This window comes from Pocillopora verrucosa, chromosome 11, assembly GCF_036669915.1.
Source record: "Pocillopora verrucosa isolate sample1 chromosome 11, ASM3666991v2, whole genome shotgun sequence".
NCBI classification, from domain to species: Eukaryota; Metazoa; Cnidaria; class Anthozoa; order Scleractinia; family Pocilloporidae; genus Pocillopora; species Pocillopora verrucosa.
Genome location: NC_089322.1, coordinates 10,014,562 through 10,037,909, shown reverse-complemented (window position 1 = coordinate 10,037,909; position 23,348 = coordinate 10,014,562). Strand labels below are relative to the sequence as shown.

The window sequence follows — 23,348 nt, the reverse complement described above, 5'->3', positions numbered from 1 at the left end:
GACCACTAAAGTGAGATTTCATCGTTTTGAATATAAGAGTTTCTTTTTTTAAATGTTTTTGCACTAAACCAAACTGTTGATCAGAAGTTCTGGACGATTTACTCATGAATATACATCCACTTGAATGAAGATTTTAGATATATGAAAATTCATATATTTGCACTGCGGTGGAGAGATGAAATTAAGAGATCCTCGCAGCTAAGAACACTACTGAAACGAGTAGTTGTAGATTGGACCTGAAAAAATTCCGGCCCGTACGGGATTTGAACTCAGGTCCAATTTACAACTACTCGTTTCAAGAACACTACTGAAACGAGTAGTTGTAAATTGGACCTGAGTTCAAATCCCGTACGGGCCTGAATTTTTTTCAGGTACAATTTACAACTACTCGTTTCAGTAGTGTTCTTAGCTGCGAGGATCTCTTAATGTCATCATACATCCACTTGTTACTGAACTAATTTAGTTCATTTGTTTTTCTGTTGACTTTTTTCATTTCACTCCTTGGCCTTGGTATTTGACGAAAACGATTAGGACGTAAGTACAAATTTATATTTTAATCTGTAAGGGTAATTTATTCCTGGTTTATGTCTTGATATGTTAATAGACTTTGACAGGCATTTGTTACGTCGAAAGAGCATGTGTTCCGGGATCGTCCATTCACTGGCGTTCAAATAAACGCCTTGCTTTATGGGTTAAGTTGCTGGACATCATTTGGCCATGTATCGGATAAACTAGACCCGTGGCTTGTGGTTAGCTGTGATATGAATAAACATCCAAACACAAAGGAGCCGGTAATACCCATGGGAATTGTAAATTATATATTGCTTATAGTTTTGAGATTATTGTATCTGTATTTTCGCCTCATTTTCCGTTCTCTTGACGCGCTTATTTTAAAGTTTGTTGGTCCTCCCACACATGTAACTAAAATCACTTATTTCTCTTTCCCTTCAATGCTGAAAACTTAGCGGGTAAGTTTCCTCGTTTGGTTGTAGAAATAGCTACAACATACATATATACGTAATGCATTTCCCTTATACCATGCTGATAAACCGAAAAAAGGAGCAAAGTTTATAGACGTAGTCTCTGTCTGGAGATTTGAAAAGGATCATTTCCTACATTTTCCGGGACAAAATCAAAACAAATTTAGCTTCGCCAACGTTTATTTACCAAAAGAGAATACTTTTTCAATTTAAAACTGAATTAAGAAATGCACCCTTTCCTTGACAAAATTTAACGTTTATCTTTTGGAGTCATTGTCTTATGTCGGATCCTGCTCTGGGAAATAGACGCTAATACTCTCCTCAAATGAGAAAATAGATTACTGGAAACCGATTCTTTCTACGAAGCGAGTTAGGAATTTAGCTGTGGCACTGCAATTGGGCTATGCCATTTGTATCATTAACTGCACATCTTTATTTATCTCGTCCTTTTTGCCTAGCAAAACCTGAAGGTAACTATCAATATCGTTCGTTCCTGTAACTAAAGTATACTCCAGTGTGTCAATATAAACTCAACAAGTGGTAATCTAATTATGAGGTAGGGAATCCACAGGTGTATATCAATGACCGTTAGCGATCGCTGATATTATTTAAATATTTTCATTGAAAACGATGTTAGTTTTGTGGGTAGCTGTGTTAGCATAATATGTAATGACAGTAATTGATGTCTGCCTGCCAATACCAAGGTCCTATAATGAAAGACGTTTGTGTGATCATCATTAGATATCATTGATGTTGGTTGGAGCCCATTGTCTGTTTGATTTACAAAACCTGTTATCTGATAATTTACTTTAACAGAGGGCATTAACGTAGCGAACAAAGCGCTAAGTTCAAAATAAACAAGTAAATGATTAGATTAATAAATGTCTTTGTTTGAATTATTTTTCCCTTTCATGGTATCCTTTCCGGATTTATAAGCGGGTGAGTGCATATTCAGTTGATTACATGTTTGACGAGTATGGTGTGTGTAGCCTGTGGTGTGTATACATGGTTAAGCTGTTTATTTACTCATTAAATGTGCAAACTTTCTTTTCATGTTCGCCTTACATCCTCATCCTAACTATTAACAGATTGTAAGTAGGCATGTTTTAACTGTTATTTATCAGTAGGCATAATAAAGATGGTTGATCAAACGAATAGTTCCCAATAGAAAAATGGAGGAAAGATAGAGTGTTTCTTTATGGATCAGTATATCAGTGTGCATAGGCTAGCATAGAAACAAACTTTTAAGTATTACAAGGATTAAATTCCAACATCTCAGGCCTCAGCCATCTTCTGGTGGAGCTTTAACAGCAAAAGTTAAGAATTCAAAGCTGACGATATTGAAATCCTAGTTTGTTTCTTTAAAATGTTTTTGCACAGCCATCTATTTGAGAAATAGAAAAAATTGGCATTTTCCCGGGTTAAATGAAAAATTCCTGCAGGATCTTGGGAGAACACGAATGAGGCGAGATCGGGAACGGCAAGGCATCAATCTTTTAAATTTGAAGGCTATAGTTTGAAGCCTCCTTGGACATTAGGAACTCACGTTATCAACGAAAATAAGTATTTATTTTAGTATCCCTTATGGCAAGCTTCAGATTTATGAAACAAGGAAGCGATTTCACATATGACTCTTTTCCCACAACGTATCTTTTTCAAAGGTTGCATGGCCTGGTCATCGTGGAGTAACTGCAAAGAGTGCGGCCAGTACAGGCAAAGAGTCGGTAAGTGACAAGACGAAAATTTCAGTATTTGTAACTCAAAGGCGTGTTTGTAGGTTTTCACTATTGTTTTACAGCTTCAAAAGACTGCATGCACCTTAATAAGCTTTTATTGAAATGGATTAATGTATTGATGGCAAAATAGACTGCATTTAAAGTCATGGGCATTACGCCTTGGCCAATGGATTGATAACCAAACATGTAGGTTTAAGTTGCATTGAAAAAATGCATTGTTTGTCAGTTTCTCTATTCCCTAGGTGGACAATTTGGCGGAAAGTTCAATACTTCTCCTAAATAAATGGTTTCTCTTTATTGAAAAAAGGGCTGACTTAGGCCCAATCATCATTACTTTAAAAAAATTATATAAATAACCTTACTTCTAGAATTCAACTGTTCCAGAACTCAGGAATCACGGCCTTGTAAATGTAAGTGGTTTCATCCATGAGGATAAAGTAAAAGACTGAACTAATTTCCTGTTTTAGAAATTGCAAAATGTTGCTCGACTGTCCTTTCATTAAATACCTCACCCTTCAAAACAACACTTTTTCTGCCGGAGTTTTATGCTATATTTACATTTTCTCTCGCAAAACGAAGGAAATTTTGTTCAGTCGTAAAACGAAAAGACAACCATTGCTCCTGCTGCACGGCAGGCGCGATTTTGGCGAGCGAATGCTTAACATTCTTAGTATTTTCTTATCGCTGCCGTTTTTATTTTACAACATCAGGGAGTTGGGGATGAGAAGAAACTTTTACGGAGGGCGACGGTTAAAAGAAAGGATAGAGGAGGGAATGGGGCATTAGCTATACATTAATCATTACTTTCCTTTTCAAAAATAAAGGTCCTCCTGAAATTAATTCTCGGCGAGAGAAGTCTGTCAAATTTAATTCAACCCTTCAAGTGGATTGTCTTGTGAGGGGTTTTCCTCAACCAGAGGTGAATTGGACAAGAGATGGAAAGTTACTTAATACCACGAACAAGCTCACCATTAAAAAAGTGACTTATGGTTTTACTGTTTTTTTTTTCTTTTTTTTCACCTTTTTTGAACTGTGCTTCTTAATTCCACGTCCAGGTCCTCCTAAAATTAATCCTTGGCTCATCAATCAGTCGGTTACATACAATTCGCCTCTTCAGTTCAATTGCTCTTTAAGCGGTTTCCCTACACCCGAGGTACTCTGGACTAGGGATGGGATTAATATTGGCAAAAAGAACACTCTCACGATTCGTCAAGCGAGGTTTAAAGACTCTGGCGAATACACATGTAGCGCTAAAAACCCCATTGGAAGCAAGAAATCAACCTTTTGGATTGAAGTGAAAGGAGGTACAGTTCTCATTCATATAAACGAAAAAGAGTTATGGTTCATGATTTGAACAAATGTTCAATTTCGTTACTGCAAAAATTCAAGAGTGAAGACGATGCTCATTTTTCGAATCAGATCTACGAGTTCAAACCACATAAAAGAGAAAATTGATTAAGGATAAAAAGATATTTTAATGATGCTTTGATGATATTTGAAAAACGGGTTTAGATTAACCGGTAAATCAAACATAATGACAGAACTTAGAGAAAACGTAGATTCTGATTGGTCAGAAAACTGAAAAATTTTCCTGCCCTGCGAAATAATGCCATACTAGACGATATCTCAGATTTTAAGTTATCGAAAGCCTTTAGTTTAATAGAATAGAGGGGGACGCTTTGAATGCCGCGATAAAACGAGAAAAATGTTATTTTCTTAACATTTATCAAGTTTTCTATTTATAAAATTTAGTTTTAGTTTGGTCGCGCCGTTTTAAGCTTTATATTTCACTTTCGCTGCATCCTAACAGGAAATTGCTTATTTTTCACTGTATGAGCCAATGGAAAAGCATTTGAAATGTTTTTCGAGGTTTCCACTTGAGATTCATGACTTCCTGCCAAGCTATAACGCATACTTTGTCTTCTCATTTTAACGTTGGGTCGCCTATTTATGCTAAAATTTTTATTTTAATTACTGAGCAGCGCCCAAAGCATGTCACTCGAGGTTTTCTAAGCCCGAGAATAAAGGTGAGAACAGACTAGCACGGACTCCCCATATGGCTTTTGTGGTCGCGTCGCACTATATCCTTCAAATTATATTTTTGTTCTCATGATCGTAATTTTCCCTTTTTGTGAGAGATGATCAGAGGTTTTTTAAAGATTGCTTCCAGCAAGGGCTGAATCCAATGTGTAGGCGCAAGAATTTGTACTATCATTTTTTGTTAGTGTTGGTGTTTCATAGTTTCGTGTTAGGTGTTTATTTTCTCGTCTTCCATTAGTGTCCTTTGTCAGTTACCAGTTTTGTACTTGTTATATTTATTTGCATATCGTATATATATTGGTTGCGCGTAATTTATCTGGTTAGTTGTCTAGTTTGTGAAAATTACCGTTACATATCTAGCTCTGGGTTTCATGTTTTCGTCTTTGGGTTGGTCACATTCGTCTTTTACCGTATTCAACAATGTGTCAAGTTTGTTCTAGTAAAGTTTGAAATACGTGTGATTAGCGTTTGCGGCTATACAATGTTCCATCTATATTCGCTTTAAATTTTTAACTGCCGACTGGTACGTTGTAACCTTTTGGCTTTTGTGTATGCGTAAGAGCCGATTGCCTAGAAGCAAAGTTGACCTTGACAGAGACATTTCTATGACGTTTTCTAGATACCCTCTTGCTTTGAGGCTTTGTTTAAATTTTAAAAGGCACTCCTCTGATACTTCTTTTGGAGACTTTGTTCTGAGCAATTTGATTGCTTGGCCTTCAATGAAACTATGTTTTACGTCTGGTAGGTGGAATGTGGCGAAGTGCGTAAATTGGAAGGTCTCGGTCGGCTTGTAATGGGTTTTGATGTCCAAGTTGGATTTTTTGCGAATCTGTCCTTTAAACACTGTGGTATCGAGGAAGATGATTTTTTTTCTCCGATATTTCGGCCGTAAATTTGATAGTAGGGTGGAAATAGTTAGCTCGTTTAATAAACTATCTACTTCTTCCCTGTTTTAATCCCAAAGGGAAAAAACGTCATCAATGTAACGTTTCCATTCTTTTGGCCTGGTTTCGCATCGTTGGATTGATTTCGTTTCAATTTCCGCCATGGAAATATTGGCAAATGACATTGCCCATTTTCGTTTGGGCCAGGGAAGTTCTCCTCATTTAATTGAAACAAATTTTCTTTGAAAGATTAAGCCAAGCATTTCCCTGAGGTTGTGCGTTGGGATCGGTGCGTTATGGTCGTTGAGCTTTTCGTATGCTTCACATAGAATATTCGTTCCTTCTTCTTGAGGTATATTTGTGTACAAGCTAGAAACGTTCATTGATACTAGAATAGTATCTTTGCCTACCTTTGTTTTTTCTATGAAATTGAGAAAAGCAGTGGCATCCCTCATATGGGATTGTTGTAATTGCGCCATAGTCTGGGGTAGTGTCTCCACAAAAGATGATATTTTTCCGGCAGGGCCGTCGCATCCTGAGATTAAAGGTCTACCGACCAGTATGAGCATGTGTATTTTCGTGAGCTTATAAAATATTGGTATTCTAAGCGGACTGGGAGTTTGTGAAAGCCATTTATTAGTCATGTCATCGACGTGTTTGCCCTGACGCATTTGGTCAATGATCTCACTAACCCTTTTCTGCGTTTTTTTCACTGTCGGCGCTTTGAAAGGTTGTAGTTATTCATGATGACTGTTGTACCTTTGTTTGCTTTTTTGAGGTTTAAAACAGAATTGTTTTTCAACTCTTTTAAAGCCATAACCTCATTGCATGACGATTTATTTTTTGGCTTAGTTACAGTAATCTCTCCAAGTTGTGTTTTGACATTTTCTTAGTCACTCTCATGGGCAATAGAAGGCTGAACCGGTGGTATCAAGTTGGATTTAACATGAAACGGATGTGCTTCTTTGTTTTGTCCGTGAAAGATGTTTTGGAGGTGCATTCGTCTTGCAAATTGCAAATTGTTCAAAATCTTGCAAGAGTTGTTGCCTAATTTTACATTCGTTTGTCACGGGTGTTGGGATGAATTTGAGACCTTTGGTAGCATGCTGACTTGACTGTCAAAAATTTGATAGTTTGTGAGATACTTTAGGAATGTTTCATTTGTCTCCTTTTCTTTGGCTGAAAGTCTATATTTTACAGTGTGTCTACGCCCTTTGTGTCTTATGCTTTTTTTTCTGCTTCCACTGTTGTTAGAGCCAGATTTTTTAGAGTCAGAGAACATGTCATGTTAGCGTTTCATTACTCGCGCATAATTACACCACATTCTAAAGTTCCCGTATCAACGCGTGCTCGGGGTGTGAATAAATTAGTTCATCATGGCTGCGCGTGTGTGTTTATTCTTCGTCAATCTAGAAAAGTATACTGCTTAACATGGTGTCAGGACCAGTTTTTACAGCGAGCCAGCTTCTCGTAGACACAACTGCACCATTGGAAAGCTTCTTCGGCAACATCTCAAACCTTCATCAACATTTCACAATTGCACCATGCTGAAGAACGAAAAGTCTATCCTCGATGTACAAGCCATGCGACCAAACCGTGTTCATAACCGTTACTGGGAGACCAGATTTCATGATTAATGTTTACTCGAAGGTTACAGAAACCCCGCTTAAAGCAGAATCACCGAGATTAAGGACCACTACATCGTCGCTAAGAGACCCTTCGAGTTAGCAATTCCTTCAACTAAATGGGACACCTTACACAGCGAAATCGCTTCCAAGATTTCGAACGATGATGCTGGAAAACACTGGGTTTGGCTTCAAAAAATCACAGAACATTACGCTGGTGCATGTAGTTTGAGGCAAGACCACTACCAAACCTCCATTTCAACGTAAGAAACCGCTGCACGTGCTGCCGCTGGGCGATGATCGTTTGGCGTAAACGCAGAAGAATTAACGAGGGGTAAGTTTCTCTTTGGTCTCAACGAATCCTTCAGTCGCTTCTGAGAAGACATATTTTACAGAGATGGCCAACGGAAACCGGAGGATCCCCCTTTCACCCCGGCGTTCGTGGTGAGTCAAGTTATATCGTTTGAGGCGGCACAACATACAAACAAGCTTTTGGCTAATTCCACCACAGAAGAACAAGTTCACTCTCCCACTTCCACGACAGCGCATAAATTGGTCAAAAAACCTCCGGGCAGATCAAGACCTGGAACCTTCCTAACAGATATTGCTTTTTCTGTGGCAGCAAGCGGCAACACTACTGTGACATATGCCCAGCTTCAGGCCAGACTTGCAGATGTTGTTACAAAACTGATCACTTTGCAGGCGTCTATCAATAGGTTGCCAAAGGGAACTGAACCTCCAGACCTGCCTCCCATACAGCTACCCCACCGGGTCCTAGACGGGAACTCATGACATTGGTGGAACAAGAAGAGCACTCCTACACCCTTCCCGAGGAAGGCATACAGTATTAGAACTGCTTCACCCTCTCACGCGGGTAGCCCCCTAACACTGGCGTCCCTACAACGGCCCCACCCTCTGACAAAGGCCATTTCGCCTTGCTTCTTTTGGAGGAACCAGACTCAAACTGCAGAGCGCAAATTCTTTTCCAAATAGATTCCGCAGCCTCTTGCAACACACTTCTATCTTGCCACTTTTCCAGCATACCCTGGGCCAAGATTCTACCATCCAAAACTGTTCTACCACCCTATGACATTCCACCAACCAGACTCATTGGTCAACTTACCCTCCAAGCCAGTAAAGGTCAATTCACGAGTAACCTCACCCTCCAAGTCATTTACACTGACCAACCAGCCTTACTCAGTACAGAGGCAAGCAAAGCACTTGACCACCGCCGACTGAACCTGACAACCATCAGGAATCAGCAGCTGGGCCCCTTCCACCACCCCCGGATACTTCAATGCGAGTGTGGCCTACACAAGGGACTTGAACTCTGGAATTCATTTCCAAGAACTGAACCTCACTCTTTCAAGGTCTGGGCTTCCTCAGCCCACCCGTCGATCTCGAGCTGGATCCACATGTCAAACCCATTCATGTTCCCATTCACTGTGAACCCATTTCAAAGCTGGATGCAATCAAAGCGGCCCTGGATGCGTATTAAACCATTGGCCAGCTGGTAAGGGTATCTCTACCGAGAGCGAGAACCAACCCCCACAAAACCGGGAAAAATACGGAGCTGCTTAGACCCTTTTTAGACTCTCAATAAAGCCATTCGATGTCCGAAGTACATCATCCCCACCTTGGAAGAGAACATCCACTAGCTGCATGGAAGGAATAGATGTCAAAGAGGCAAAACATACCCTTGTCCCTATGATCATCTCTGATTACCATAATGTTCACACCATGTGGTCGCTACAGATGGACTAGACTATTATTTGTCATATCCTCTGCATTAAAAGAACGGCAGCGCCAAATTCATATGGTGCTTGATGGCCTCCTAAGCTTCGGTATTACTCACGGCATCTTAATCCCTGGCTGTGGCGCCAATGACATGGAAGCCAGAATCGACCACGACCGCAGCCTTATCGCCGTGCTTGAGGGATTTGATTGAAGATGAATGTCAACATGATGAAATTCCTTATTTGCAAAGCCACCTTCATGAGCCATGTTACCACTACAGATGGCCTCCAGCCCAACCCTGTCACAGTTAAAGCTATGATCACCATGCCCCCTCCAACCGAAAAGCAAGCAGTGCGCCGATTCCTACGGAATATTAATTACCTGGCCAAATTCTGTTCTGAACTAAGCAGCGTCACCCATCTTCGATACAACCTCACCGAAGCGGACATGCCGTTCCACTGATCCTTCAAGTGGAGGCCTCAGACTATGGCCAAGGAGCTGCCCTCTTACAAACCATTAAATCACACAGTAGCAGCGCCCTTGACGAGTCTGCTCTACGACCCATTGCGTACTGCAAAAGGCCCAATCACTACCGAGGAGTGCTATGCGCAAATAGAAAAAGAGTGCCTGGCCATTGTTGAAGCCCTCAACACATTCGAGGAATTGCTTTCAGGGAAATCCAACAGAGTCTGTACAGACCACCAACCCTTTCAGCCAATCTTCAAGCAGGACCTCGCTTCAGCACCTAAGTGTCTGCAAAAGATGTTGCTTTTCCTACAGCGTTACAACTTTGCTATTGTGTACAGAAAAGGTTCTCTCTTGAATTTAGCAGACAATCTATCCAGAACCCCATGTCAAGACGAAGCCGTCAACCCATCCATGTCTGACACCTTCCTTATGTTTCACGTTCATCTTGCTCACTTGGACCCCACCCCACTGGCCCTCACCAATACCACTCTCGAGCAACTACGCAATGCCGCATCATCATGCCCTGACATGCACTTGCTGCAGCATTACCCCCTCAACGGTTGGCCATCTGCTAAGAAGCTCTTACCCCATCAACTCCAAGCATCCTGGCACTTTCGTGAAGAACTCAGCATTGTAAATGGTATTCTTAAGTTCTTACTTGCGCCATCGTCCCTTCTCTCAGACCAAGCATGCTGAGAAAAATCACTACTCGTTTTGCCCGAGATGCAATTTTTTGGCCTAACATGTCTAAAAACATAGGAGCATGTTCTCAGTCATGCCCTACCTGCTTTCAGTGTGGAAAGCAAGCCCCCATCCTGTGCCTACACGACCTTGGCAGTTCATCTCGCGAGACATATTCGAGTTCCAACATAAGCAGTACCTAGTCACCGTAGACCGTTACAGTGATTTCTATGAGTTGGACCAGCTGATAAACACTCAATCCACCACCATCGTCGTGCTCACCATAGCCCACTTTGCCCGCCATGGCATCCCAGTAGGTTTTCTAACAGACAATGGCCCGAAAGCCAAAGAAGTTTAATGACTACGACCTTTACTATAAAGAGTACTCCATATCCTCAGTGCATCGCTTTTGGAACATTTTTCTTCTTTTCCTTGTTATTATCTTGCTATTATTGAACAATGGGTCACATTAATTTTTTATTGGACTTCGGAGACATTATTTGTTTGTATTTGTATATGTATATATATTTTTGTTTTCACAAGGGGGATGACATGTCACCATTGGGTTACTCGCGCATGATTACATCACATTCTGAAGTTCCCGTATCAACTCGTGCTCGGGGGGTGTGAATAAATTAGTTCATAACGTCTGCCCACGTGTTTATTCATCGTCAATGTAGATAGTATACTGCTGAATAAACGCACTTATATTTTCCATCTCCTTCATTTGCAAGTGTAAGAATAAGTTCTTTAAAGTCAGAAATCTCATTCCTTAATTTGGCTATTTCATTATTGTTTTCTTTAATGTACGCCGAGTGCTTTCCTTTCAGCGATTGCCTATTAACTTGTCTCCTCTCGTGAGATATCGCTTTCGTCTTCTTCACCAAGACTTGGCTTAAGGTATTCCGCTTGAGAGTTGACAAACGCGGACAATTGTGCAACTGTTTATAGTGGCTACAACAATACCGGCGGTTTCGACTCTTCACGAGTCTCTTCAGCTGTTGTTTGAAGATGGTGTTGCAATAGCAAGGTCTTTCAGGGAAAGGTAGAGTGGTATTCTTATTTTCGTTCCAAGTGGAAATTGCTTCTGTGACGTTGACCTATTTATAAGTAGATCGTTAGGCTTGAGGATCGAGTTTCCATTATTCTTTATGTTGGTTTGGAAACCAATCAGGTGCAGGGGATTTGAATCCTACCCGATCTGAAGGTGAGAGTCTGTTTTTAAGAAGACCTTTCCTGCTGCATAATTCGCTTGAAAAGCTACTAAGACTCATAATTGAAATTTGCAACGCTTTCCCGAAGTGTTTGTTTTCGCTCCCCTAAAAGGGAGAAGATTAAAAAGGTTATTTTTAAGCTATATTTTGTGTATTGTGCATTTGTATATTAACTGGTTATGCAGGCTAGTGTGTTCACACATAAAGGACGGGGTCTGTCTTGAAACTACCAAGATGAGAATAAAGGTAAAGACAGACCGGTACGGACTTCCCATCGCACTATCGCCTTCAAATTATGTTTTTTGCTCTCACAAGCGCGTCTCAATAAGTTAATTGCAAACCCTTCGGCATCGCGCCAAACACCAAATTAATGAGTTTACCGTAACCAAATGTTACCTTGAGCATTCGAAATAATTACAGAGAAAGGTAGAAATAGAGACTGCACCACTGTCTTACATACTTTATTTGGGTAAATGATCCGAACTCGTCGTCTATGGTTGTTTATGAAATGTTTTTGTTTAAAACTTTGTTAGTGGATGGTGGCTGGAGTGAGTGGAACTCCTGGAGTATCTGTACCAAGCTAGTTGGTGGTATACAAACCAGACAGAGAGAATGCGCCAATCCAGAACCAGCATATGGTGGAAAACACTGCGATGGGACCGGAGCACTGCTGAGAGAATGTAGCAACATGTCCAGGTGCCAAGAAGGTAAAATAAAAATTGCAGCTTTTCTGATTTCAGTGGATGAAAACTTCTTTGTTGAAACAAAAAAGAACAAATACAGGAATAAAAGTTAGAATAACAACAAACAAATGGAACTGCTGAGTTTGAACATTAATCACATAATCATCGCAAAGTTTGTGAATGCACAAACTCTGTACCTGTACGGAATTCACCATGCTTTTCTTTAAAGAAATAAAACAAATCTCCACTATCATTTGTACTACAATAGGGTACTAAATTCTTGGCACAAGTTTTCGCTGATATTTGTGGTCGCTCTGTAAGAAGTCTGCACTATATGGGCAATGGCGATTACGAATTTCTTTGGGTTGCCCGTGAGCAATACCTTTTTAGTCAAGCCAGTAAAGGTAACTATCATCTACTGACAAGAAACATGTTTGACAATGCGAGGGCCTCAGTTTTGGCATTGACCAGCTGGCAAAGAAAATCATTTTAGTTAAACAGGAAATTCTTCCACCATAAACTGAAAAGAAATCTTTCAGCAATGCAAGGACTACTATTACTAGGTATACTAGGTAATTATATGGCGACATCATTGACACAAGAATTTACCTAAGCTTAATAAGTCCACGTTGTTTACTGTTATCCTTATTTATCTATTGTTTTTTTTTAATATTTGAAGAATTTCCCCTGCGACTTGAAACAGAGAAGAACCCATCTGTCGGTACACTGAAGATATTCTCAAACAACAGTTGGCAAAAGCTTTGTACCAGTCAATGGGATGAAGCAGATGAAAATTCAACCTGCATGGCCATGGGCTACTATGACAACGGCGTCTTTGCTAATTACAAATGGTACACAGAACGTGGCAATGCTACAGAGATGTCCACCGACTACAACTGTACCATTCCGACCAGATGTCAAAACAACTTGGAAAATAAACAACAAATTTGCAAAGGTAATAATGAATTACACTCATTTAATATCCGCATGATCTCCAAAGAGGGTAACTTAATAGATTTACTCACACTCCGGAGATTAAAACTTTCCCGAGATCAATGATTGCTCATCTTCGGGTATCTTTAGGTTCTAGAAAGGTATGTGTCGCTAAAAATCTGGCGGGTTTGTTTACACCCTTAGAAGATTATAGTTGAATTGCTGCCGAAAGAAGAACCTAACTGCGCAGTTATGCATTTCGGTTTCATGAACTTCACAACCTCTAAACCCTTCACTAAGTTTCCTTAAAACTTTTACATCCTTCTAGTTTCCTTTTTTCTCTCTCTTTCGTGCAACTAAGGAATTTTACAATTTTCACCCTACTTATACTTAACTAAATGCCTTTTTCTTGATAATTACATGAGAAATGCTTTAAAAATGACGTTCTAATTTAAAATGTAAATCACCCTATTGTGTTCTCCGAAAGTAAACGCTTTTAGGCTAAGAAGACACGTCTTGAATGTTCCAACATTTTTTTAAAAAAAATCGTGTTTCACAATTTAAAGCACAGTCACGACGCAAGGTAAAAGAGGTTGGTCGTAAAACATCTCTGCAAGGAAACTATGTAAATGCCGTGAACTACATCGGACAAAGAACGATACATCCAACGTACGAATACTGAATAATTTACACCCAGAATTTCCCTAAAACTAAACAGTTAGACTGGCATGAACTATTTATCCTTTCGTGATTTAAAGGCATTCTTGATTCTTGATAACCAGTATTTTCCATCTTAATGGATTAAAATTTTTGTAATTCCATAAGTTCCTGTTCGCTTGAATGGCGCAAATGTGGAGTATGGAGGAAGAGTGGAAGTGTTTTACAAGGGGAAATGGGCAAAGATATGTAGGAATAAATGGGACTTAAATGATGTCAAAGTTATTTGTCGTCAACTTGGCTTTGAAGAGGCTTTAGCGGAATTTATTGGGTCAGACATAAAGGCTGAGGAAATACCTTTTGCAATCTCCGATGTCTCTTGCGCTGGAGAGGAGTCTGAACTTGCATCATGCGATCGCATCGATGGAAAGTTAAATATTCCACCTCAATGTCAAGCGGATGACAACGGTTCTCAAGCGTTGTGTCAACCAAGTAAGCAACTAAATTTTTAGGTCTGATTAGTTATTCTGATTTTCGTGATTGTCTTTCTTCTTCCCACTGACCTTCTAAAGTAGAGGGTTAGGGTTAAGGATGACATGACTTGGTTTAAGGGTAACATGGGTCGACTTAAAATGACTTAGATGATTTTGATTTTATCAACCGAGTTGATAATGTAAATTTGCCCCCGTAAAGAGTTTCAAAGCTAAATTTCGAGCGTTAGCCCTTCGTCATGGCGGGTGTTATACTCCCCCACCGACGCAACGCCACAGTTTCTTTAAGAACTTACCCTCCTTATAGATGATTCAACTTGGTCTTGAGGTGAAATGATGTTAGCTAGGGTGTACATGACTTTCATGAAGGTGATATGACTGCTCATAAGATCACCTGACTTCAGTTAAGGGTTACCTAATGGCTAACATGATTTTGTTTGGAGTATTGTAACTTAGTTTAAAATACGACATTGTTAAAAACATTTCTCAATTTAAGCTTTAGCACAGGTAAATATATTCAACTTTTCTATCTCTTCTTGTAGTGTTAAGTACAAAAAATTTGATTTATATTGATTAAATCTTCTAAACTGAACTATTTGTTTTGCAGAAAACAAGAAAGTGTTGAAAAGAGATGACCTCTATTTTGATATTGGTAGCAGAGAAAAGCTTCACTGTTCTATACACAATAAAACCAATTATGCTAGGTGGGTCATTAATGGGCAAAAGCTTGAAATAACAAACTCTACTTCTGAAAGGATCAGGGCTGAAGACAATGGTGATCTGTTCATTGATGACGTGCAGCCATCTGATGGAGGAATATATGAATGCCAGAGATTGGAATATGTTCAATATTACATTGTCTACATTAATGGTATGAAAACACATCTTTTTATCTTGTAGAAATAGGCTTAACATGCAGGACATTGCCATGTAAGACAAGTACACTTCTGAATTTTTAACAGTATAGCTATGATAGTGGTTCTTTTCATTATTGCTTTCAACAGCAAGATTTAGTCAAAAGACGTTGGACCAACAAACCTTTATTGCGTACACGTCTGGCATTATAAGCTGTAGTGCTGATGGAACACCGAGTCCACAGATTTCTTGGAGTAAGAAAGGAGGAAAGTCCTTAGACCCGAAACGATTCACTCAAGTATCCAACGGCAGCCTGCGTATTGGCTTTGTAAAGCCTGAAGACAATGGAACATTCACCTGTACCATGAAACAAACTAAAGGACCACAGAGGGCTATAAGCAGAGATAAAAACATATTAGTGACAGTTATAGGTGAGTGACCAATGAGATAATATATAGAAAGTCATAAAGTCAGTTCTTCAAATGTAATGAATTTAATTTACTCAGTTTCAAAACGTTTTCGCTGTTGATATCCGCAGCCATGCGAGGCGACATTTTATCATGGATATGTTTGTTGATTACAGTTGTTTCAAAGTAGGGTGTCATGTTAAAAGAAATTATACTTAAGTTATTTATCAACAATGTAGTATCCTCGTCATAACTCAGAGTAAGTGCCCTTTGATGAAGCTTATTGTTTCTTTTCAAACTGGTAATGTGCTTAAAACGACTTCGGTTGGTCATGGTGACGAATTCAATTTCTGAATGCATTATAATCGTTTATCTCGCCATTAAGTTACTTTGGATGTGGATTGTGACTTTTGACTGTATATTGTGTCTTCTTCGTGTTATAAGGTCGGTACATATGCATGACCTTATGAACACTCTGTTTGACTGTGATTGGCTAGAATCCCACACAGGCCTCGATTGCCACACTTTGATTAAATGTTCTTTCGGAGTCCACCGTCGCAAAGTTATTATGTTTTGTGTTTCTTGTGGTTCGCATCCATGTTTCCGGGATGTCTACCCCAATGTCCAATTTATGTTGTAACATGCAAAGTCTTACGTGGATGGCCTCTTTTACCCTGCGTGTATAATAATAGGATCACAATCAATGTACTTTACTTCATTCCAGAGCAGGTGGTTTCCAGGTGTCTTCTGAAACTGCAGAGGCCTTTGTCTAAGCATGTCGTCTCTCGATCTGTCATATTACTCGTTTAACCACTACTTGAATAGGACTGCATGTCCCGCTGATGTAAACTTCGCATTACTCACAGGGAATATTTTAACCTCGGGCTCTTGTTTTAAAGATGCAGTCCCATGGATGGCGAGTGACTTGTTACTATTTATAACATCAGTGAAGTGAATGGAATGCTTTCGGTTCTTCAAATGCTGTAGCAAACTATCAGCGTTTTCGCAAACCAAGATTATAGGGTGATAAGGTTATCGATTGCTCCTAAAACTCTATAGCGATAACAGGGTAGACCATACTCTCCATGGCTGCACCTTCTGTCTTTCGTAAACTGGTCCGAGATAATAGGAGTATGTAGACCTCAATACGAAGTTATGTCCGCGATCTGACAAATGATTATATTTCATATAAAGCGCTAGTGTCATTATCAAATGTTCATCATGTTAAGTCATGGCGTTTAATGTGTTCTGTGTAAATGATATTGGAATACCTCCGATTTTCCGAGGACATGTTATTTTATTTACCACCTAGTTCGACCAAAAGTGGATATTTCTGGAGCAAGCAATCTCATCATAGAAGGAAACAGTGTGAACTTGACGTGTAACGTTGTGGAGGGTCGGCCTGAACCACAGATCACCTGGCTCAAGAATAATACATTGCACAGACAGAGTTTGTCTCTCTTCTTTTCTGAGATAACAAAGGGGGATGAAGGGCGGTACACTTGTAAGTGTAGGGAGAAACACGAGACGTAGTCGAGTGTTTCTTCCCACTTCTTGAGTGCTCTAGCTGCTTCCTAAGTGCTTTATAACAGAACAGAGCACAGTCAAGGCTTCTCTATTTGTTTTATAATAAGGAATCCGTTAAATTACCCAAGCATTACTTTCAATTTTTAAAACAAACTTTATTTCCAAAGCGAACAACAATGTCGTCAGCATGCTCTATACTCTCATAAAGCACGCTACGATAAGCCAATAAGAATCCTTGTTAGAATGGTTCAAATAATCTGATTGGCTGTACAAGACTACAGCTGTCAAAAGTGTCAAACCATCAAAGTTCACATTCTACGATAGTTTACAAACTAAAATAGTTCGGCAAGTCGAATTTAACACTTTTGCCTGAAGTTTTTAAGTCTCTAATACAGAATCTTGAAGTGAAATGTTCAGTGAACTTCAGCCGAGTTATGGCTCATAAAAACACGCGAGTTTTTTCACATGACAAGGTCGAAAAAAAACTGTTCAAGGCGAGTATTTTTTGAATGAACGACAGCCGAATTCACCGGAACATGAAGATCGCTCGTGATGGCAGCGCCGCAAAACTCGGCTGCAGTGACTTATGTGACTTTCCACTCAACGTATCGGAAAGGATATCAGAGCAAGCTCTTATTTTTTCACTCGAAGGGTGGCTGATGTAGTTTCTGAGGCTTGCTTTACTGTGATGACCGGAGATCGCCATGATGAGCGAGCCGCGATGAACTTAGCATGATCATATTCGCTCAGACACCGTCATGATTAGTATGAATTTTAACAATTATGCCAGTTTGGTTATATTTTTCATCATTTCTGTTTTGTTCTGTTTTGTTTTTGAACACTGAACTTTATATACCTTTCGAATGTTAGCTGTGTTTGATTTTTATTACCGTACGTAAGCTTGCAATTTAACTGAGCGTGAAAATCTTTAAAACTCGGAATGTTTATTTTGTTTTTCCTTTGAGGATTTTCGTATCTGCTCACGTTTTAATAACGTAAATTACGGCGCCTAGTATGTTTACAAACCTTTGTTTGATTCTTCTGTTGCTACTTGCCGGCTCGCTTCAGTTCCGAAATTTCACTTTCAATTATCGGAAAAAAGCTAAAAAGAAGTCCCAGAAAAGCTCGAACACAGTACAATTGGCAGATGGCGTGACAGCTGTAGCTACGCTCTATGCTCTATACTCTCATAGAGCACGCTCTTTCAACCAATGACAGCGCGCGTTATATTCGAACTTTATTATAAATATGTATATGTATATTGTTAAAAGATGAAACTGATATTCATTGAACATATATGTTTTAACATCACACTCAACAACCAAAAAGAAACGGATGAATGTTACGGGGACACATGGGACAACTTTAGGCTAAACAATATATTTTTATGCTGAACGAGAAGAAAACCTTTCAAAAAAATTAACCTTAGTCTAAAATAGGCTTGAACATCACTTTTTTTGTTTTGATGTTTTGTTGTTGTTGTTTCGTCGTTTTATCAAAGGTTGGTTAAATGGGGTTGAAATGGACTATGCAAATCTTATTAATTTTGGGGTTTTTTTAATTCAAGTATCTCCCCAGATTATAGAACCTCCGATCAACCAGTCTGTTACGGAAGGAAACTCTGTGAACTTCAGTTGTCGAGCCTCAGGGGTGCCAACACCAACATTAGTCTGGGTTTTTAATGATGCTGAGCTACCATTTGGTATAAATCGCGATGGAGTATCATTCCTGGAATTTTTAAGCGTCACAAAAGGGATGGAAGGGTCTTACAAGTGTATAGCGGAAAATACAGCAAATACAACTAGTTCCTCTGCAACACTGCGTGTTTACGGTAAGTTTAATGATAATGACGATAACGATGACGATGGCCATGACGATTGCGATGACGCTGACGCTGCCGTTGACCGTGATGATGATGCCGACGATGACCATGGCGATGACGACGATGTGACGCTAACTCTGAACTGCTGCTGACGGTGAGGGTGACAAAGGTGGATCACGATTTTAATCAATTGCTTTTTTCTTAACGTAGGGAAAGCCTCTGCTCAAGTTGCTACAGAGCAGTATCCAGCACTCACAGCAAGTGACAATCTCACATTGACCTGCATCGTCAACGAAGAAACAATAAATGTAACTTGGAAAAAAGATGGAGACTCACCACCCGAAAGAGCAAAGATTCATACACGGTTCGATAACAAAAAGAGTGAACTTGTAATAACTGAAGTTGTGAAGGAAGACAGTGGTGTGTATTCTTGTGAGGCACGTAACAAGCTCGGTTTTGTTGCCCGTTCCTTTGTTGAAATAAACGTCATGGGTAAGTTGGTGTTACCGCTGTGTCTTAAAAAAATACAACCATACTGATTAAAAATTGTATCTCCAAATAGATTCAAACTGTTAATCAGTTAAAGACGAAACAATAAGGGTCACCTGACCATTTACATGAAATAACCTTACATCGCTCTATGAACTTCAGGTATTTCATTTCAAAGAGTAGGTGTCAATCACACGTTAAATAATAGACAAAGCTATTCCAAACAACGACGGAAAATGAAGCAAATAGAACTAGTTCCTTGGCAACACTGCGTGTTTACGGTAAGTTTAATGATAATGACGATAACGATGACGATTATGATGACGCTGACGCTGACTCTAACCGTGATGATGACGCCGACAATAACCATGGCGATGACGATGATGTGACGCTGACACTGAACTGCTGCTGACGGTGAGGGTGACAAATGTGGACCACGATTTTAATCAATTGCCTTTCTCTTAACGTAGGGAAAGCCTCTGCTCAAGTTGTTACAGATCAGTATCCAGCACTCACAGCAGGTGACAATCTCACATTGACCTGCATCGTCAACGAAGAAACAATAAATGTAAGTTGGAAAAAAGATGGAGACTCACCACCCGAAAGAGCAAAGATTCATACACGATTCGATAACAAAAAGAGTGAACTTGCAACAACTGAAGTTGTGAAGGAGGACAGTGGTGTGTATTCTTGTGAGGCACGTAACAAGCTCGGTTTTGTTGCCCGTTCCTCTGTAAAAATAAACGTCATAGGTAAGTTGGTGTTACCGTTGTGTCTTAAAAAAATACAACTTTACTAATTAAAAAATATATTTTCAAATAGATGAAAACTGTTTATCAGTTAAAGAGGAAACAAATATGGGTCATCGCCATGGTTATTATCGGCGTCATAATCACGGTCAGCGTCATCGTCATCGTTATCGTCATTATCATTAAACTTACCGTAAACACGCAGTGTTGCAGAGGAACTAGTTGTATTTGCTTTATTTTCTGTTGTTGTTTGGAATAGCTTTGCCCATTACTTAACTCGTGATTGACACCCTCTCTTTGAAACGAAATACCTGAAGTTCATAGAGCGATGCAAGGTTATTTCATGTAAATGGTTACATGAAATAACCTTATATCGCTCTATGAACTTCAGGTATTTCGTTTCAAAGAGAAGGTGTCAATCACGAGTTAAGTAATGGGCAAAGCACTGCGTGTTTACGGTAAGTTTAATGAAAATGACGATAACGATGACGATGGCCATGACGATTGCGATGACGCTGACGCTGCCGTTGACCGTGATGATGATGCCGACGATAACCATGGCGATGACGACGATGTGACGCTGACACTGAACTGCTGCTGACGGTGAGGGTGACAAATGTGGACCACGATTTTAATCTATTGCCTTTTTCTTAACGTAGGAAAAGCCTCTGCTCAAGTTGTTCCAGGTAAGTATCCAGCACTCACAGCAGGTGACAATCTCACATTGACCTGCATCGTCAACGAAGAAACAATAAATGTAACTTGGAAAAAAGATGGAGACTCACCACCCGAAAGAGCAAAGATTCATACACGATTCGATGAAAAAATGAGTGAACTTGCTATAACTGAAGTTGTGAAGGAGGACAGTGGTGTGTATTCTTGTGAGGCACGTAGCAAGCTCGGTTTTATTGCCCGTTCCTTTGTAAAATTAAACGTCATAGGTAAGTTGGTGTTACCATTGTGTCTTAAGAAAATACAACTTTACTGATTAAGAAATATATTTTCAAATAGATGAAAACTGTTTATCAGTTAAAGACGAAACAAATGTAGGTCACCTGACCCATTTACATGAAATAACCTTACATCGCTCTATGAACTTCAGGTATTTCCTTTCAAAGAGCAGGTGTCAATCACGAGTTAAATAATGGGCAAAGCTATTTCAAACAACTTGAGTTTGATTAGTACTTTTACTACCGTCGAGATTTGTCTAATGGTCATTTATCTACCTTACACAATTAGCTAAGCAAGTGCAAAGTTTCAACACTTTATGGTATTACATTGGCGGATCAGTGGCGGCAGCGATTGTCATTTCGCTAATTTCCTGGTATTTCCGCAAGCGTCGAAGGACAGGTGACGTCCATTTTTCTGCGTTATTTCAGATTGCTTTGTCTGAAAGTAAAAGAAGGAAATGTTTAAACTTATTAAACATGTCTACTGGGGGGATGGGGAACACTGAGCTACGAGTCTAAGAGAAGAGATATTTTTAGAAGAATTACTCGCGTGTGGCCAAAAATTGCTAATTGCAGAGTTTTTTCACATTTGTATATGTATTGATAATAATTTAAATTCAGCAAATATCACGTCACTCCTAATTTGTGCAGATTCAAATTTCCTGCCACTACACAGAATTTTTATTAGAATATTTGATTTAATAAATTAATGCAAAGTTTTTCCTTCTTTATCTCCTTAAATTCATTATTTGGAATTGCAGCTATGGCTCTGTAAGTCAACTACTTTACCTTTCATTCATCAAATTCATCGGGAAAAAAATCCTCCATTGCATGATGACGATAACAAAAATCGTATCGCAGTAATTACTTTTATCGTGCTTATCGTGTTTGTGATGCATTATTAACATTCATTATGTGTTTTTAGAATCAGCTTCATTAGTTCCTTTGTTTAATTTCTTTATCTCTTTAGTACCTTCCATATATTTTCAGTTAGATTAATCCATAGATTTAGTACTTTGAAATAAAAATCGAAATGCAAAAAAAAATTTAATTAAATAAGTAAAATTTCTGATTTTAAAACCAACTGTTTCTTTTTTGATTTTAACAAACATCCGATTGACAAAGTGTACTTAAATAACAACAATTACTAATATGTTTTGTAATAATTTATGTTTTTGGTATAGTGAAAACATTGTTCTCTCACTATCGGCAAGAGAGATTATCTCGCCAATCAAGTTATCCTGGCAAACGAATTTTTTTACTCTCTGATTTCTCTTTTCTTTTTATCACTTTTCTTTGTTTTGAACCTGAAAGTAAGCAATGTTGATTTTCTACATTTAGTCCTGACCAAGAGCAGGCAATTCAGATGGAGCCATTGAATGCAGAGGTAGATGAGTGGGAGGTTGCGGTGAACCGTGTCCTGCTACAAGACGTCATTGGACGAGGGGCGTTTGGAGCCGTGTGGAGAGCTCTCCTGAGTTCACCAAATGGACAACCTGGAAACCGGACGGTGGCTGCTAAATGTTTCACGCGTAAGCCACCTTCAATTTGTTCTATTGATACATATGTTGATCTCTGGGGTGGTTATAAAAATGTTTCATTTGGGGAGGGGGGGGGAAGGCGTGGTCCAAAATTACTTATCGACCCACGCACACCCCCCTCTTCTTCACTCAAGGTTACGCGCGGGAAAAAATAGAAGAAGGCGGGGGGGAGTAAACAAACAGAGAAGATCAACCAGTTTGATCGTAAAAGTGGTCCTGCAATAATTCTTGTTTCCAACAAGTAGTGTAAAAGTTCACAGGCATAGGTTAGAAGGGGGTTAATATGGGTTAATATCTGCAACACCCCACTCCTCCGGGGGGGGGGGGAAGGTGTTGCGGATACGCTGGATACTCCGTCTAGATCCGCTGCTGAATCCAGTAGAATTTTTTTCTCCCTTTGGACCTATTCCCCACTTACTAGTGACTGATTTCCCGAGTTGGAGTGGGCAGTCTAACAGACTGACTACACGGTGCTTTTCGCTGGCAAAAGACATTTACCGAACGGAAGATGTGAAGCATCTGCAGTGATGGCAAAACTAAAGAAGGTAAGAAAAATTGGTAGGATTTAACCTCAACTGGTTCCAATTCGGCCTTTATACTCATAGTCAACTCAGCCATGGCTGAGGTCAGTGAGTTGGGCAATCTCCTAGCTGCGAAAATTATCATCCAAACGGTAATAAGAAGATGCAAGGTTTGTAACTCTACCGGATTCTTTCTGGCTTGAACCTGCATGCAACAAATGTATTAATCAGAATGTGTCTCTATCAAAGTATACTTTTGTTGTAGCCACTGCTGGAGAGGAAGGAAGGAAATGTTTGATGAGAGAAATTGAGCTGGGGAAACTTATCGGTGAAAACGTTTCGCCAAACATTGTAAAGT

General features: G+C 39.5%; 1 protein-coding gene across 5 annotated transcripts in view; it reads left to right on the top strand.

Annotated features, from left to right (window-relative positions):
• Positions 1-408: 408 nt before the first annotated feature.
• The window catches only part of LOC131778837 (fibroblast growth factor receptor 4-like), a 30,187-nt gene continuing 7,247 nt past the window's right edge, over positions 409-23,348 (top strand). For 2 of the 5 annotated variants that reach the window (XR_010719122.1, XM_066174405.1), the window contains exons 1-17: positions 409-2,704; positions 3,085-3,126; positions 3,772-4,020; positions 11,899-12,072; positions 12,728-13,003; positions 13,807-14,130; positions 14,737-15,000; positions 15,134-15,415; positions 16,704-16,895; positions 18,486-18,749; positions 18,951-19,232; positions 19,700-19,981; positions 20,638-20,919; positions 21,218-21,328; positions 21,690-21,699; positions 22,270-22,460; positions 23,256-23,348. The exon at positions 23,256-23,348 is cut by the window's right edge and continues 24 nt beyond it. Coding sequence is in view for 4 of the 5 variants with exons in the window: in XM_066174405.1 (XP_066030502.1) it covers positions 2,608-2,704; positions 3,085-3,126; positions 3,772-4,020; positions 11,899-12,072; positions 12,728-13,003; positions 13,807-14,130; positions 14,737-15,000; positions 15,134-15,415; positions 16,704-16,895; positions 18,486-18,749; positions 18,951-19,232; positions 19,700-19,981; positions 20,638-20,919; positions 21,218-21,328; positions 21,690-21,699; positions 22,270-22,460; positions 23,256-23,348 (3,415 nt within the window). In the remaining variant the exon portion in view is untranslated. The remainder of the gene's footprint in view (positions 2,705-3,084; positions 3,127-3,771; positions 4,021-11,898; positions 12,073-12,727; positions 13,004-13,806; positions 14,131-14,736; positions 15,001-15,133; positions 15,416-16,703; positions 16,896-18,485; positions 18,750-18,950; positions 19,233-19,699; positions 19,982-20,637; positions 20,920-21,217; positions 21,329-21,689; positions 21,700-22,269; positions 22,461-23,255) is intronic. The other 3 variants (XM_066174403.1, XM_066174404.1, XM_066174406.1) reach the window with 3 other exon arrangements.